This window comes from Fistularia commersonii, chromosome 3 (assembly GCF_037954325.1).
Source record: "Fistularia commersonii isolate RoL2024-O1a breed Wild chromosome 3, RoL_Fcom_v1.0, whole genome shotgun sequence".
NCBI classification, from domain to species: Eukaryota; Metazoa; Chordata; class Actinopteri; order Syngnathiformes; family Fistulariidae; genus Fistularia; species Fistularia commersonii.
In genome coordinates, this window is record NC_141286.1 from 10,404,323 (window position 1) to 10,422,071 (window position 17,749).

Here is a 17,749-nt window from a genome sequence, read left to right on the forward strand (position 1 = left end):
GTAGGCGCTAGCGTCACATCCGGGGCATGACTTCAGGTTCACTTCAGGTTCAGAGTGCGGCGTTCCCCCTCTCCGAACTTTTGGTGGTCAGCCATCTTGGCCCGCTTCCCGCTCACCCTTGTCATTGTCGTGACTGTGGGCGGGTCTGTACGGATTGGCTGACTGGCCCATGCGCTTAGGATTCGTGCCCAGTTGTTTGAGGGGGCCGTTAGCTCCGCCGCGGCTCAACCTGGTGCTGAGACGTTTTTTTCATCACTCCTCCGACACATAACGGGAATTGATGGCTTCCTCTTCCATTGCCATTGAGATGTCAAAAGTTAAACGAAAGCAGGAGGCATCGGAATGCTCAGATTAATGACTGGGGGATTCAGACTGCCGGCCAGCTAGCAGCATCTAATGGCTGAAAGCAGGCTAGAAAAAAAGCAGGCTAGGTATCAGCAGGTTAGCTAGCAACAGGTGAGCTAAAAGCAGGCTAGATAACAGCAGGCGATTGAAAGGGGGCTAGATAACAGCGGGCTAGTCAATAGCAGACTAGATGACAGCAGGCTTACTAAAAGCAGCCTAGCTAACAGCATGCTAGATACATCAGGCTACATAACAGCAAGCTAAGTGAGAGCAGGGTTGGCTAATTGATGGCTAGATAGCAGAAGACCAAATAAAAAGGCTTTACTGAAAGCAGGTTGGATAGCAGCAGGGTAGCTAAAAGGAGGCTAACTAAAAGCAGGGTAGATAACAGCGGGACAGCAAACAGCAGGCTAGCTGACATCAGGGTTGCAAATACAGGACTAGATACCAGCAGGACAGCTAACATCAGGCTAACTAAAAGCAGGCTAGGTAACATCAGGCAAGCTAACAGCAGGCTAGCTAACGGCTACAGACTACAAATGGGGTGCCTTCTATTCCTGCCCTGATGCGAAGCCGTTAGCCCACCATGGAGCGTGCTAGCTCCTTGGAATACAACTCCACAGTAACCCCCGCTAGCTGAGCAACTGCTAACAGTAGCCAACCAGCCAGGGGGAATCCCTCTTTTCACAAACTGGAAGGGCCGCCCTCTCTCAGGAGTGGGAAGTGTGTGTGTGTATGTGTGTGTGTGTGAGAGAGAGAGAGAGATGTGTGTGTGTGAGAGATAGAGAAAGAGAGAGAGAGTGAGCGAGAGTTGTGTGTGTGTGTGTGTGTGTGTGTGTGTGTGTGTGTGTGTGTGGTACAGCTGCCATTAATCTTTCACACAAACGATCGGAAAGGCAATCTGTCGGCCATCATGGATGATACATGGCCATGCACGCACACTCACACACACACACACACACACACACACACACTCAGACCACACACACCGAGACCAGACACGCACACACACGTCAAGTAAAAGAACCAAGGACAACGCTTTCACACACACACAGATCCACACACACAAATGCACACACAGATACACACAATGTAATCTGAATAAAGATCTGCTTCCTCCACCTCCAGGAGGTACACACGTTCTACGCGGTGGTTGAAGGCCAGACATCCAATTTTCTCGCTCTCTCTCCATCTCCATCCTCCTTCTCCATTCTCAGTCCTTCAAACATCTTCACTGTTACGAACAGAAGACACCCCCCCACCCCCCTCCAGTAATCTAATGTTGTTCAGGACGTCTGAGTTGAACGCTTGTCTCTAAGTTCTGGGTGTCGCCACGGCAACCTGGTGCCTGGAGCAGGATCACCTTCAACTCCATAGACTTCCGCCCTCACCTCCACCTTTCAGCCCGAACACTCCCACCCTTATCTCCACACACCTCCACCATTAACCCCTGAGGGCCTCCACCCTTACTTCTACAAACTTCATCTTCAATGCCACAGAGCTCTACCATCATCTCCAGTGACCTCCACCCTTGTCCCTCACAGGCCTTCACCTTCACCCCCATAGACTTCCACCCCCATACCTACACTCCACCCTCACTTCCACAGAAATCCGCAGTTACTTCCAGCAACCTCCACCAGGGATCCAAAAGCCTCCACCTGTCATCCCATAGATCTCCACCCTTAGCCCTGAAAGCTCTCCACCTTCAGCTCCACCCTCACTTCCCCAGACCTCCACCCTTCACCAGCCTCACCTTCACCCTTCACTTCCTCAGACCTCCACCGTCACCTCCACAAGCTTCATCCTCAATGCCACAGAGGTCCACCATCACCTCCAGTGACTTCTACCCTTTACCCTCAGAGGCCTCCACCTTCGACCCCGAAGACTTCCACCTTCATACCTACAAACCTCAGCTCCACAGACCTCCAGCCTCACCTCCACCGTCGCCCTCAGTAGACCTCCACACCTCTCTACCCTCCATAAAGCCATTTCCTATTTAATCCTTTGCCATTTCTCTGGCTCTGGAAGTGCATGTGTGTGTGTGTGTGTGTGTGTGTGTGTGTGTCTGTGTGTGTGTGGGTGTGTGTGGGTGTGTGTCACACACACACTTTAGTGCTAACTTATTGTGACAGTTACTGTAACTGTACTTTGTGGAAATGCCAATGCATTGGTGTGTGTTTGTGTGTGTGTGTGTGTGTGTGTGTCTGTGTGAGGATTATGAGGACACAGCCTTTTAAATGACATAAATGACGAGTCGCTTTTTGCCATCCAGTCAGGGGTCATGGCCCCTCACACACCCACACACCCACTCTCACACACACACACCCACTCACACACTCACTCTCACACACACACACACACACACTCACACACACACACACACACGCACACACAGTTATTCCTACCGCTGCTTTTAAAGACGCTGACCGGTGTCTGTGTGTGTCGCAGCTCTCTGTCCGGGCGCATCGTCGGCGGCGTGTGGTGGTTCTTCACCCTCATCATCATCTCCTCCTACACGGCCAACCTTGCCGCCTTCCTCACGGTGGAGAGGATGGTGTCGCCCATCGAGAGCGCAGAGGACCTAGCCAAGCAGACAGAGATCGCCTACGGGACGTTGGACTCGGGTTCCACCAAGGAGTTCTTCAGGGTAGGGACACTGGGGCGATGCATTATGCATGTAGTTTTCTGGTTACCATAAATCTTCCCTTCCACTTTTTGCGCTGCGGCAACAAAACTTTTCATTTTTAGCAACCAGGAAGTGAACAGGAAATGTAATGAAAAGAGGAAATCTTCCAGAAAAAAATCCAATAAGCCAAAATCCGAAGGAGAATCCCACCTTCAAACAGTTCTACGTGTTTAATAACACATGTTATAAGTGTTGTTACACAGATATAAATACAAATATCTGGAATTTGGATGTTGACCATTGGGAAAAAAAATGGTGTTGCATTCAGGGACAGTTTGGACAATAGTCATGGGAAATTTCAGCAAATCGGAATCCAAAGATGCGTCTGACCTTCAAATAGTCCATGAGTTATACCTGTTTAATAACACATGTTATAATATGTTATTATACAGGTATAACTGTACAACTCTAGAATTTTTTTTGATGGCATCATGAACCAGGAATGAAAATAGAGTTGTCGTAATGTGTTATTATACAGGTAAAACATACATATACATGCCTGGCATTTTCATTTTCATCAGCTGGGAAAATAGACTTCTTGAGTATTTAAAAAAAATGGGGTTGCATTCAGAGACAGTTCAGACAAAAGTCATGGGACAAACAAAATCAGAGAGGGCATCCGCCACTAAACAGGAAGTGGCGGTGAAAAAGGGGCATGCGCAACACCTTCACCCACTGACCTACTACCACAACACACACACACAAACAGAAATCTGATTTGTCACGAAATCCCGCCATGCTGGGCAGCGTGCACACACATGAAGAGATGTGTGTATGTGATTGTGAAGACTTAGAAAGGCGGCGGCGGCGTGCAGAAGATTTGTGCTTCTGTGAGCAGCTCTGGCATCATCAGCATAACGAGCAGGCTGGAATCTGTGGAGGGTGAAAAAGCAATTTACTCCCACAGCTGAGGGGGATTCATCACCACCATTAATTATCTGTGTGTGTGTATGTATGTGTGTGTGTGTTGACCCATGTGCATGTATGTGTACTTAACTGCATGTGGACACAGCGCACAGGGTGATTTGTGCGGTAGCGCCCGTGTGTTACAGCGCTCTTCCTCTCGTGGCTGCTCGAAGGTCAAGCCAGGCGTGAAACACACACTCACACACACACACACTCATGCACACACATGCACTCACACACACACACACACACACACACAGTGTCATTGTTAAAGAATCCGAGACAATCCGCATTGTCTGTCGTCCGTACATCCGAGGCCAGACCACATGTGAGTGTGTGTGTGTATGTGTGTGTGTGCGTGTGTGTGTGTGTGTGTGTGTGTGTGTGTGTGTGTGTGTGTGTGAGAGCGAGAGGGCACATGGTCCCCATCATTGCCGGTGGAGGAGAGGGGCCGTATTGTACTGTGACAGATGGATGTTGGAGGGATGGGCCGATTAGCAGTTGGATGTACGGTAAATGGATGGATGGATGGATGAATGGAAGAACAGGGGAATGAAGGGACAAATGATTGAATGGATGGATGGACAAATGGATGGATAGTCTGATGGATGGATAGATAGATAGATGCATGGATTGGTGGATGGATGGATGATCAGAAACATCTGAATGATGTGAAAAGAGAAATGCTGTTAGACAATGAGCTTGACTGAACCCCCCCATCATTGTAGGGGGGGTAACATCTGTCACACACGTCTCTCTCTCTCACACACACACACAAAATCGCAGGAATTAAAGAAAGTACAACTTGTTTTGGTTTTGCTTTCTTTTTTAATAGCCTGGATTTTGTTATGGTGATTTCACTTCCTCCCAGATTTATCTAGACAGAACTGATAATTACATATTTCATATAAATAATAATTCATATTTTTTTTTATATATATATATATATATATATTATATATATATTATATATATGTGTGTGTGTGTATATATGTATATATATATATGAATTTATATAAAATAGAGTGAATATTTGTCTAAATCTCATTTATTTGTATCAAATTATCATTATTTATCCAATATTTCAATTGACCTAAAAAACATAATTCATATATATACTGTATACATATGTGTGTGTTTGTGTATATACATATATATATATATATATATATACACGCACACAAACACACACACACACACACACACACATATACATGTATATATACATGTATATGTATGTATAATAATGATTTTTTTTTATTAATTAATACATTTCTATATTGTTTTTAATCATTTATCCAAAAAAATGATCTCCTAAGTTGCTCATCATGATAAAAAGCGCTCATGTCATTAAAAAAAAACATTTTTTTGGGTCTCCAGTCTATTGATCAAAGGATTAATAAATATCAGGCAAATTATATGAAAGTACATAAATAATCTTCTTGTTAATTTTAATCAATTTTATTCTGATGAAATAATTATTACTTGAAAATATTGAGCATCCAAAAAAAGCCATCTTGTAAAGTAAGTCATTGTGATCACAAAGGGGTGGGGACTACTTCCATCTGCGGATGAAGACACATTGTTTCCGCTGAAATCGATATCAAGCACTCATGTTGTTAAAAAAATTAAATAGTTGGTCGATCAATGGGTCTCCAGTCTATTGATCGGGGGATTAATCAATATGTTGCACCACTTCAAGAAAATGTGAATGTACATGTCTAATTTTGTTGTTTATTTTTATTTTTGTTTCTTTTTTATTTTTGAATTTTGTATGTTTCTTTTTATGAAATAATCAATATTTATATATATTTTAAAATTATTTATTTATTAAGTAGGAATTAATCCCTTAATTTAATGTCAATCGATGAGTCTCCCTTCTCCTGATCAGAAGATGAATCAATATTGGGCTCTACTTCAAATAATTGTTATGTTTTTTTTAATTTTCTCGTTTATCTTTATTAATTTAATTTTTATTAAATAATCATTATTTATATATTTCTAAATTATTTAGCATTAAAAATCTCTTAAATTAACTCATTTCAGTTGTCAGCCAATCAAGGGGTCTTCTTATTAAATTCTTCTTTAAAAAGCATTTACTGCCAAAAATAAGACATTGTGTTCAGGAAGGGGTGGGGACTACTTTCTGCTGCAGATGAATACACACCGTTTCCACTTAAATCGAATATAATCACTGATGACATTGAGAAAACCATTTCAATCGTCAGTCGATGGGTGGACCAATCAAACTCATTTGCCACTTCTGGGATGCTGCGTTTCCCGAGACCATAAATCACCACCTCTAATGAAAAGATGCAACCCCCCTTTTTCCCCTTAACCTCTCCACTCTCCTCTCGCCGCCCAGAGATCCAAAATAGCCGTGTACGAGAAGATGTGGTCGTACATGAAGTCCGCCGAGCCCACCGTCTTCACCAAGACCACAGCAGAGGGCGTGGCCCGGGTGCGCAAGTCCAAGGGGAAGTACGCCTTCCTGCTGGAGTCCACCATGAACGAGTACACGGAGCAGCGAAAGCCCTGCGACACCATGAAAGTCGGGGGGAACCTGGACTCCAAAGGCTACGGCATCGCCACGCCCAAAGGCTCACAGTTAAGGTAGGTGGAATACTGTAACAATAGCGGCAGTAGAAGAAGAAGAAAAAAAAAAAAAACAGGAAGTACTGTACTATTGCTGCGATATTCCACCTACCCTGCTGTGCCTTTTTATCTCCTCCAACCTCCACGTGGAAGCCCTCACCCGTCCATGTGTCCCCCCTGATGGGCCACTACGTTTCTTCGCCGACGACGCCCTTTTTTCCCTGCTGCTGATTGGCTCCCTTCCCAAAAAAGTCGCATTTCTCACAGCAGCAGTGTAAAATGTGGCGTCGCCAAACTACCCCCCCCCCCGCCCTTCTGCACCCCCCCCCCCAATCTGGACCTGTCTTGTCACGCTCATTACCCCCCCACCCACCCAAACCCCGTTTGCCCCCCTCCCCTCCTCCATCCATCCATCCATGTTGCTCTTGTTTCTCCACAGGGCCACCTCTGCAGGTAAATCTGTCCATGCGTCTGCTGTCCCCCCCCTTACCCCTTTTAATCCCCCCCCCACTCATCCATTCCCCCATGCTGCAGTGATGATGAAGTGAGGGCCATTCCTCTCGCCTGGGAGGTGAGGCAGCGCCCAACCACCGCCGCCACAGTAAGGGGTGGGAGTGGAGGGGGGTGAACAGGAAGTGGGAGGGGTGAGTGTAAGAGGTAAACAGGAAGTGGAAAGGGTGCCCAAAGGGGGAACACATCCAAGGCAGATTTTGCTTTTCTGCGTTCAAACTAGATGCAATCAGAAGGTCCTGAACCCCCCCACCCCCCACCCCCATGGTGGAAGATGGTCCCCTTCCACCTCCAATCATCTTGTGGTGTGCAGGTGGGTCTGTCTCCCCCCCCACGCCCCCCCCACCCCCCAGAACTGATGTGATGTTGAGGAAACTGTTTATGTTGTAAATGAACTGACTTCCTGACATGTGACTGTTGATATTGTTTGAACTGTTCCATCTCATACAGCTCATGCTTTTCTCTGATTGGTCATCGCCCTCTTGCCCCCCCACCCCCTCCACTACCCCCCCACCCCCACCCCCATCTAGCCTTTTAATTACCCCATTTAAAATGAGTGCCCATTCTCTTCAGCCAATCGCGTCGTCCAACATGTCATGGTTTCTCCTAAACGCGGCAACTCCCGCACATTCAGCCAATCAGCAATTAGCTTCAGAGGACACTTTCGCTTCTATTTGCACTAAATATATTTATATATACCTTTTTATAAGCTGCTCACTTTGATCTTTCCGAACGTCCCTTTAGAACATGGGGCAATGAACTCTTCAGCATCAATATCATCGTTTTTCAAGCTAAAGACTGATGTTCGTCTGATGTGTTTCCCGTCTAGACTGAGAAAATGAGCCTTTTGCGTGAAATAACAGTGTATTAACGTGTAATAATAGTGTATTAACGTGTAATTATGATGTAGTAATTCGGAATAATAATGTACTAAGGGTGTACTGATCCACTGATCCATCTTGCTCAACAACACTTCGACAGGCTAGGAGGGATCAGGAATCGAACCAGGAGTGTTTGGTTCCAAGGATGACCGCTCTAACCCCCTGTGCCACACTGCCCCAGTTACATTGTTATTGCACATGACTGCACTACTAACAGTTCAATAACCCTGTAGTAACAATGTAGTAATGCGTCGTAGCAGTTTGATAATGATAAAACATGGAATAGCATGTAATAAGGGCGTAGTTATGTGTAATAGTGTAGTCATGTGTAATAACAATATGATAAGGGTGAAGTGGTATGTAATAACACTGTAATAATATTATTATAAAAGTATAGTAATACAGACATGTGTATAACAGTGAGGTAACGTGCAGGAACTTGTAATAACAGTGAGTAACCATGCAGCAATGTGTCCTAATGTGTGATAATGATTTACAAACATGTACTAACAGTGTGCAATAAGGCTGTAGTAACGTGTAGTAGTGTAGTAATGTGTAATAACATATAGTAATAGGCATAAACATGTAACATGTAACAGTTTAATAACGCAGTAGTAACGCATCGCAACGGATGATATAATACATGTAATAACAATGGAACAAGGGTGAAGTCACATGTAACAACAGTGTAGTAACATGCAGACATGTGAAATAATAGTTACACTTTAGTAACTGTGTAGCAATGCATCTCGTCATGCACATTGTTTTGCAGTCGAATTTATTTTGTTTAGCCACACACACCAGACATAGCCTAGCTGTGAGCAATACCCCAAAAGCAACATTTAAAAGCGACGCCTTCAGCCCTCCCCATCCATGACCCCTCCCCATCCATCTCCAACCCACCCTCCATCCTCCACTCTCCTGCTCCGCCCCTCATTCACATGCACCTGTGATATTTGTGCTCTGACTTGAAGAAACGCGGTCAACCTGGCCGTGCTCAAGCTCAACGAGCAGGGCCTGTTGGACAAATTGAAAAACAAGTGGTGGTATGACAAAGGAGAATGTGGCAGCGGGGGAGGGGATTCCAAGGTTAGCCCTCTCTGTCTGCCCCCCCCCCCCCCCCCTCCTCCCCACCTCCACCACCACCACCAAAAGGGGACGAGGCGTGGAGGTCATCCATTGACCAACCCCCTCCTGGTCCCCGAGAATGTGACGCGCGCATCTGCCCCGGCTACTAGCGACCGACGCCATCGGCACTTCTTTGTCAAGGCGGGTGATTATTTGGGAATCCGGCTACTACATCTGAGAAGTTTCAATGTCCGCCAACACTTTAGGCTCCGCTCCCAACCATTCTTCCCCCTAGCAAGGCTACCCATAGTCCTTTCCACTCAAAATGTGGCCATTTAAACCTGAATTGGACCGATCCGGACCAAACCACGTCAAAAAGGGGTTGCAAGCGCCTTCTTCTGAAAACCTAGAACCTCATACCCCCTCCTTGGCAAATCCGCAGGATCCAAATGATGCCAGGGGAAAATTGAAGGCCTCTGGTGGCACCGTGGCGATAGGAGTATTCACCCCCCACCTCCAGTGGCCACTCTGGGGAGAAGGTCGATCAAAAAGTCCAGTCAGATGTTATTTATTTGGCTCCAAAGGTCAGGAACACTGTGAGATGATCTACAGACCACCAACAGTCACTTGTCAACAAGCACTTGGTGACAGTCGCCAACAGCTCCATGCTAACAGCTGAGATGATGGAATAATAGAATTAGTAATCATAAAAACAAATAAAATTGGCGGACAAACGGTGGCAGTGGATGAATCCACCCCCCCCCCCACCCCCACCCACCAGAAGAAACCCGCCCAATGAGAGAGCCCAAAGTTAGGACATTATAGGAAGGAGCATCACTAGGGGCTAGGCTAACGCTAACAGAAGATGAATGAATACTTCTCTCCTCACTGCACTTTCAGTACATCCTGCCGGGCGCAGCATGGGTGCGTTACCCACGGTGACAAAGGCGGGTCCCACTGATTGGCCCGCAGTCGTACTTCCCCCCCTCCAGCCCTGCTCGCACACGCTCAGTGGGGCCCGCACTCGGTCACCTGACCTTGACGTTTTTTTTATATCTTCTGTGCAAATGCAAAAATGTGAAGTACCTTAATAACATAAAATAACATGACCTATGATGTTATTTATGTTATTTTTACACGCGAAGAACCCCGGTAAACCTCGCAGTATTGAAACTGAGCGAAGCAGGCGTCTTAGACAAACTGAAAAACAAATGGTGGTATGACAAGGGCGAGTGTGGACCCAAGGACTCCGGAAGTAAGGTCAGTCTCACGCTGCCGCGGCGCACAGAATGCTAGTCTGAAACCCTCATCCCCTCGATATGCTCCAGATTACCGCAAACTGCTGTCCCAGCCGATCAAACTCGCTCCACCCCCCCACCCCCCCCTCCGAAAAAAAGGAAACATACCTCCTTGCGCTTTGCGTTAAGGCAGCGCGAGCCGAATCGATCATTGGGCCGATCGCCATTGCGATGCTGGAACTGTGTTGGCGCCAGTTTCTGTAGCAATCTGTGGCACATCCATCCTCATTTCGAGTTTTTTTTTTTTGTTTATTTTTTGTTGTTTTTTTTCCGCGCCAGCTAACTAGAGTGTGATGATTCGTTGTCGCCCGGCTGATGTCACCTCCATGCTTCTGTCTTGAACGTCCCGCTCCGGTCCATGGTCATGTCAGTTTTTAATACAACTAAATTTGTGACGTTCTGCCGCAGCGGTTTATTTCACGGGTCTGTGATTTTAGAATGACTGGCTAGTTTAGCACGGAATACCATCAGTGCAGGGTGTTACCTTATCACTGTTATTGGGGAATCACAGTTGAGCAGGTTTTAGCAATAAAGTAAATAAATAAATAAATAAATAAATACATAACCACATACTAATACAGTGTAATTACAATGTAATACCATATATTATGTTCCGGAAGAACCTTTTTTCTGTATTCTTAAAGAGAAAGGATTCTCTTGCAGTCGTTGATAAGAATAAGAATAAGAATAAGAATAAGAATAAGAATAAGAATAAGAATAAGAATAAGAATAAGAATAAGAATAAGAATAAGAATAAGAATAAGAATAAGAATAAGAATAAGAACAAGTATATTTATCCCGAAGGAAATTGTTGTGCCAGAGTTTCAAGTAAAACATAATAATAATAAATAATAGCAGGAAATTGTATAAACAGTATGAAAAAAGGGGGGAGAGTAAGAAATACAAATAAAACTATAGTGTCTATAAAGTGTCTAAGTAACAAGTCATATTATTATTAATAATCTTATTCTTAAGCTAGACGTTAGCACTGCTGCTACATGGTGCGTTCAGTTGCTTTTGAATAGTCTGAAATAGAAAATGATAGAAAGTATTTATTTGAGCGTACGGCTGGTTACCGAAAGACAGATAGAGAATATTGGATTTTATTTGTTTTGTAAGGAGCTACAGCAAGCTAATAGCATTTTGGGGGCCCTTCAATTCACTTATTTATTTGTTCATGTATTTATTTAATTTCAGCTCCCCGGGTATTTATTCTGAAATTGTAGACCCATGAAATAAGCCTGTAAAAATTTCTATTTCTACGCTATCCAAATGTTAATTCAAACCGTTATGCTAAACAGTGCAGAACGCACAGCGTCGTTTGTTTCACCCTTTTTCTTTTTTTTTATCAATTTAAAAATTTTGCCAATAAGGCCTTCGGTGCTTTGGAGAAGCCGAAACAGAAACTAGAAACATCTCCATCACTCGGGTTGAAGCCTGCTTTCTGATTCGCTTAAAAATGAGTGTAATAATGGTGTAATAACTGTGTTATTAATTTATTAGTTCACTTTGAGCCACTTAGCTAGTACCCTGTAGTAGTAATTGTCAATGTACTGGAGTGACTGTGTTGTGTAGTATTTGTGGTAGTAGAAGTAGTATGTAATTGTAATGTAATTGCATAATTAGTGATGTTTTCTGTATTTTTTAAAGATGGCATGAGTTTTTGTCTCAATCGCTCTGATTCCATTTTTTGCCTCTAACCCAGTGTTTTCTTCTTCTCCCCTTCTTCCTCCTCAATATTCTCCTCATCTACCGAATCCACCCTCCTCCACATCATCTCCACCTCCACCCATCCTTGGCGGTTCTTCTCCTAACATCCCCGTTCATTTTCAAACCTTCTCCATCCTCCACCCCTCCTCCTCCCGCTCCCCCCCAGGACAAGTCGTCCCAGGCCCTGAGCCTGTCCAACGTGGCCGGGGTCTTCTATATCCTGGTGGGCGGCCTGGGCCTGGCCATGCTGGTGGCCCTGGTCGAGTTCTGCTACAAGTCGCGGGCCGAGGCCAAGCGCATGAAGGTGGACCTTAGCCCCCCCCACTGCCCCAGCCCCTCCCCCAGCACCCAGAATCTAGCCACTTATAGGGAGGGGTACAACGTGTACGGCTCGGAGGGGGTCAAGATATAGGGGTAGGACTTAGGGGCTCCCATCTCGGTGGGGTACTGGTGGTGTTAGTGGTGGTGTCGGTGTGATGTCGCAGCAGCCGCACGCCGACCCCGCCGCTCTACGTGCGGTCGTGAGGATGTGGTCAAGCATTGTGGAACCAATGTAGCTCTTTGTGTTTGGCTAACTTCTGCCTGCTTCTGCGACTTCATTCAGTTTCTTCTAGGGTTTTTTGTTTTTTGGGGGGGTGGGGCGGCAGGGTGGGGGGGGTTGTTTTGTGTTGCTTCAGATCCGGGGAGATGTTTGTGTGACCGCAGATTTTGGTTCCATCGTCTTTGGCTGCAGAAAGCGATGGCGGCGATGGTGACAGTGACGGTGATGCTCATGGCGAATGACTCGACGAGACACCTGCATTGCAGTTCCATTTCCATTAGCAGCCAATCCAAGACTCCAGAGGCAGAGATGCACAACTCCATCAGGGGGCGTTCACCATTTATGTATATTAAGGTTCTTTTCCAAGACAAAGTTCCAGCACGACCTGCTACTGGTAGTACCTGGTACACGGTACTTCTGTTCCTTCCACCAGGTACCTCTTCAGTACTTTCTATATGGTACTTCTTCAGCACCTCCAACCCAGTATTTCTTCAGTACTCTCCACCGGTCCTTCTTCAGCACTTTCTAGCTGGTACTTCATCAGTACCTTCCACCGGGTACTTCTTCAGTACTTTCTACATGGTACTTCTTCAGCACCTTCTACCTGGTCTTTCCTCTGTAATTGCTATCTGGTACTTCTTTGGTGCCTTATATCTCGTGCATCTTCAGTACCTGATCTAGTGGCTCCAATCCAGGAGTATGATGTCAGTCGGCTGCAGACCACTGATCCTCGCCACGAGGACCAAACCTGCGAGAGCACTACATGTTAGCATGGCTGGTAGCGTGTAGCCTTCCCTTGGCTCAATTCTTACTTTGTGTGACAAGAAGCAGCAGGTCCACCATCTTCTCTACGTTGTCCATTGCTGTCGCGGGCCCTGCCCACCTTTAGGAAGCGAAAAATGGAACATTATCTGAACCCGGTCGAGTACTGCTGGAGCCTTGTCATGGAAAAGCGCCATGCAATAAAATCAGATAGGCGTCCCCTGTATCCCTGGGGAATCCTGCTCCAGGGTTCTGGAGCCTTCGCGCTTAGAGCTAACGGTTCCCTGCTGGAGAACATTCCCAAGCCCCAGAGCTACATAGAGCTATTGAGAGCTACATCTAGACGACTTGGAGTTGTGCGTTCCTGCCATACCGTCCCGGTGCTGCAGTCCGACTTAAGAGAACACTTCACGTGGAGCGGCTTCTCACCGGAAAGCACCGAGCGCCGGGCTCAGATTCAATCCTGGTTCTCGGACGGCGTTGGTTCAATTTCGCTCCCCCACCGACATCCGTTTAGCCGCCTCCAACCGGGACCTGTTACGTTCAGACGCTAAAAGCGCCCCATCCAACGCACCAGGAAGTAGCCCGCTCCCGTGAAGTGTCGCCCATCTCTGAGCAGTATAAACAGTAACTCCCTCTCTATAAATCCGGATGCCCCCCACCCCCCACTCCCACCCGGTCTTCCCAACGTCCTCACCCCACCTCTCGGACCCCTCCCTCCAAATTCTCACCTTTAAAATCCATGACGCATGAGGTCACCTGTGGAATGCAGATGTCTGCGCTCCCCCTCATTTGCTGACCGTTGCCTGCCTTGCCTTCACTTTGGTGTTTCCTGTTTGTGTCTTTTTTTTTTCCTTTCATGTCTGATTGACAGAGGGTTGGGGGTGGAGGGGGGGGGGGGGTCGTCAGCTCGGTCTGGGGTGCACTCACGCAGTCCTCCTCCAGGGGGTGGTGTAAAAACCAGGACAGAAGTCGACCAGAAAACCAAAGCAAGTGGGATGAGATTTTTTTAACGGGCAATTAGACGCCAATTAGATGTTTATCGCTAAATGAAAATGCGTGTATCATGATGGGATGGCGGATAATTAATTTGCAAAGCTCACTCTCACCCTGAGTCCCTATACAGTAGAACCTCGGCTTATCAACTCCCCAAATCAGCCTACGAAAAGAGCTTTGATCAAATTTTGAATTGAGCTGCAAACAAGTCTCAGTGCATAAATGGCGCTTTCTGCATTGCAGTGTAGCGTTGCCGTGCATGCTACTCCACCATTCTTAACTTCATCTAATTACCACTAGTAACCTTTTTGGGAGCCATGATGAGGCTCACTTACTGAAAAAAGCCCCAAAAAGGCGACTAATAGCAGAACATAATGATGAATGACATAAACATAGATCGATCTGAAGAAGGAAATACTAGACATGAGAGCGGTGTTTGTGTTACAGAACTCTCTAGACCCCAAGTGTCCCTTAGCTGGGATTAATGAAGACAGCTGCTGGTGATAGCGTTAGCATTAGCAAGTGTCTCAGAAGCCATAAGGCTTTACTTTTGCTGATTTGAGGAAGGAAAGGTGTAAAAGTGCTGTCAGGAAAAGTAAGAACAGCAGAAACACAGGAATCATGAATGTTACCTTTAATTCCCTTCTGTATTTCTGCAACAAATAAACCCATAGAAAGGTTTCAAAAAAGCGCAAAATGATTTTGGAGGTGGACAACGAATCATTGGGGTTTATATTGATTTAAACAGGAAACACTGATTCGGTTCCGGTTTACAAACTGAGTCAAAGTGAATTCCCAAGCCAAGCTTCTGCTGTGTATCTGACCGGGGCTGCTGCAACGAAGGGTCGAGTACGTAGACGCCAGGAAGTAGCCGGATTCAAACCTGCCTGGAACCCGCTTGCTTTGTGAACAAATAACGCCGTGCATGTGTGTGTGTGTACATGTGCATGCATGTGTATGTGTGTGACTGCACCCCAGACCTTTGCACTTATGAGACAGCATGCATTCGAGGTGTTTGCACATGTGTGTGTGTGTGTGTGTGTGTGGGTGTGTGTGTGTGTGTATGATGAACATGATATTTTTACACAACCTCCTCCCCCCCTCCACCTCCACAGCTGTCTTTCTCCGAAGCCATGCGCAACAAGGCCCGTCTGTCCATCACAGGAAGCGTGGGGGAGAACGGCCGCGTCCTGACACCGGACTGCCCCAAGGCCGTGCACGCCGTGCACACCATGCACGCCCCCTTCCCCCCCCACGGCCTTGCAGTGGTCTCCTCCGGACTGCCCTGAGAAACCAAATACACCTGCCGTGCCTTAAAACGACGCCCCCCCCCCGACCCGGATGACCCCCTGACCCCACCCCCTCCCTCCCTGCGCTTACAAACGATGGCGCACTGCAACGCATACACACACACACACACACACGTTCACACACACACACACACAGGAGACAAGTGATAACGAATAGAAAAATGCCATACCCCCCCACCCCCCAACTCCATTTTCTATTTTCCCGAGTCTCAGGGGGGTTCGACCCCTAGCCAGCACACACCCGGGGGGGGGGGGGGTTGCAAGGGTTACAGTTGGAGGGTGGGGCTGGTGGGGGGGCATAAGAAAAAATAGAGATAAAGGAGCACCTCTGGACAACGCCTTACAACCACGAATTCTCCTCCTCCTCATCATCTTCTTCATCATCATGCCTGCAGAGACTAATAGCCAGGTGACCCCCCCCATGATCCCCCTCCTCTTAGAAGACCAGAAAACTGTAAGAACGTTTTGACTTTGCAAACGCCTTCGCCATGACAACCGCCGGGATCTCCAGCGGTACACCTCCTCTTCTTCCTCCTCCTCCTCCTTCTTCTTCTTCTTCTTCTTTCCCCCTCGCCCAAAACCAGCAGGGTGGGCGGACGGCAGAAGTAGCCTCAGACACGTGCACACACACACACACACACACACACACACACACACAGAGGCGGGAAAAAATTGAACCGTAGAGACGGACCGAGCCTCCTCGTTGGAGATCCTGAAGGACCTTCTCAGCTCTCGGAGGTCACCGGGTCACGGAAGCCCGACTGTTAATCGACCCCCCCCGAACTCCATCCTACTGTTTCCATTCAGCCCCATTCGAGGGTTTTTTTCTTTTTTTTTTTTTTTTTAATAACTAAATAAACAAATAAACTTGTTGTAAATAACGGTGTAGCAACGAGGAAGGAGAAAAAAAAAACGGCCGTCTTTTTCTACCGTCTTAGATAAGAGAGGAGTCGCAATAATAGCAGAAATTTAATGCCACTTACTTGTAATTAAGATCAAAAACCTTTTTTTATGAATCCACAAATTATATATATATAAATATATATATATAAATTCAGATAAATATATATATATCTACAGCTATAGAGAACACTGATTGTCAGTTGCCGTGGCAACATCCCTCCTCCCCTTCCTCTACCCAGCACGGTTGGCACTGAATGTCCACGCAGAGTCGGACACACATGTGCACACGCACACACACTTGCATACACAGAATCAGCTCGGAGTGATCACACACACACACACACGACACACACACACACACATCAGCCTCCCCCCACGCCACTGCGAAAGTTTCTGTTTCGAGAGGGGGGGGTCATGTGACAGTCAGGTGACACAGTGCACGATGGTCCGCCCATCTCAGCAGAGACAAGATGGCTGACAACCGCGGCGCCCCCTCCCATGCAAGGCCCTTCCTCCGTCTCTTGGCGAGATGTTCTAGAAGAACCAACTGAGAACATCTGAACGTCGTGAAAAAAATCTTCGCCACCACCCTTCCCCACCCCTCTAGGAAGCTCCCAGGACGCCCGAAAAGGTCGGCGCCTGTGATTGGTCCACCCAGAGGAGCGTCCGGGCACCGCCATTAACCTCCGGCCTGAGAAACAATCCGTTTATTTTTTCATCTCCCCATTTCCTTGTTCTTTCTTTTCTTTTTTCTAGTAAAACTCTAAGTATCTGAGCTGCTCTCTCTCTCCATGTCCTCATTCCTGGGGGGCGGGGCTTCCCGCTGGGGACGGGGCCGCGTTGCCCCGACAGGAAACCGCCGCTGACGCAAGAAGGAATTCATCCATTTATCGCTCGCAGCGCTCGTCCGGAGCAGGAGGCGGGGCCTAAACCTGGCCGGGTCGTTTGTCAATCAAAAGGTCACCTGTAAATCACGGGATCAGCTGCCGATCATAAAATCCAACCATTCACCTTCTCATTTACGCCTATGGACAATTTGAGTCTTCAAAGATCCTGCTGACTGTTTTTGGACTGAACAGGAAAACATGTCAAAGATCCAGGGTGGAGAACCTGAAAAGAACCCAGGAAGGAGGACATGACGAACCCAGACAATGACTAGATGTTCTCCCCCATCAATCACTGGTCAGTTTTTGTCTTGCTTCAGATTGTTGCTCTCTAGAGAGTCAGATGTTGATGGT

General features: G+C 46.8%; 1 protein-coding gene across 4 annotated transcripts in view; it reads left to right on the top strand.

The window, feature by feature from the left end:
* Positions 1-15,758, top strand: part of gria4a (glutamate receptor, ionotropic, AMPA 4a) — a 54,407-nt gene extending 38,649 nt beyond the window's left edge. Inside the window, exons 14-18 of one of the 4 annotated variants that reach the window (XM_086143627.1) lie at positions 2,794-2,992; positions 6,303-6,550; positions 8,898-9,012; positions 12,166-12,413; positions 15,414-15,758. In XM_086143627.1, the coding sequence (XP_085999753.1) occupies positions 2,794-2,992; positions 6,303-6,550; positions 8,898-9,012; positions 12,166-12,411 (808 nt within the window). In that variant the 3' untranslated portion in view covers positions 12,412-12,413; positions 15,414-15,758. Of the gene's footprint in view, positions 1-2,793; positions 2,993-6,302; positions 6,551-8,897; positions 9,013-10,136; positions 10,252-12,165; positions 12,414-15,413 lie in introns of all 4 variants that reach the window. The other 3 variants (XM_086143625.1, XM_086143628.1, XM_086143626.1) reach the window with 3 other exon arrangements.
* Positions 15,759-17,749: the final 1,991 nt, after the last annotated feature.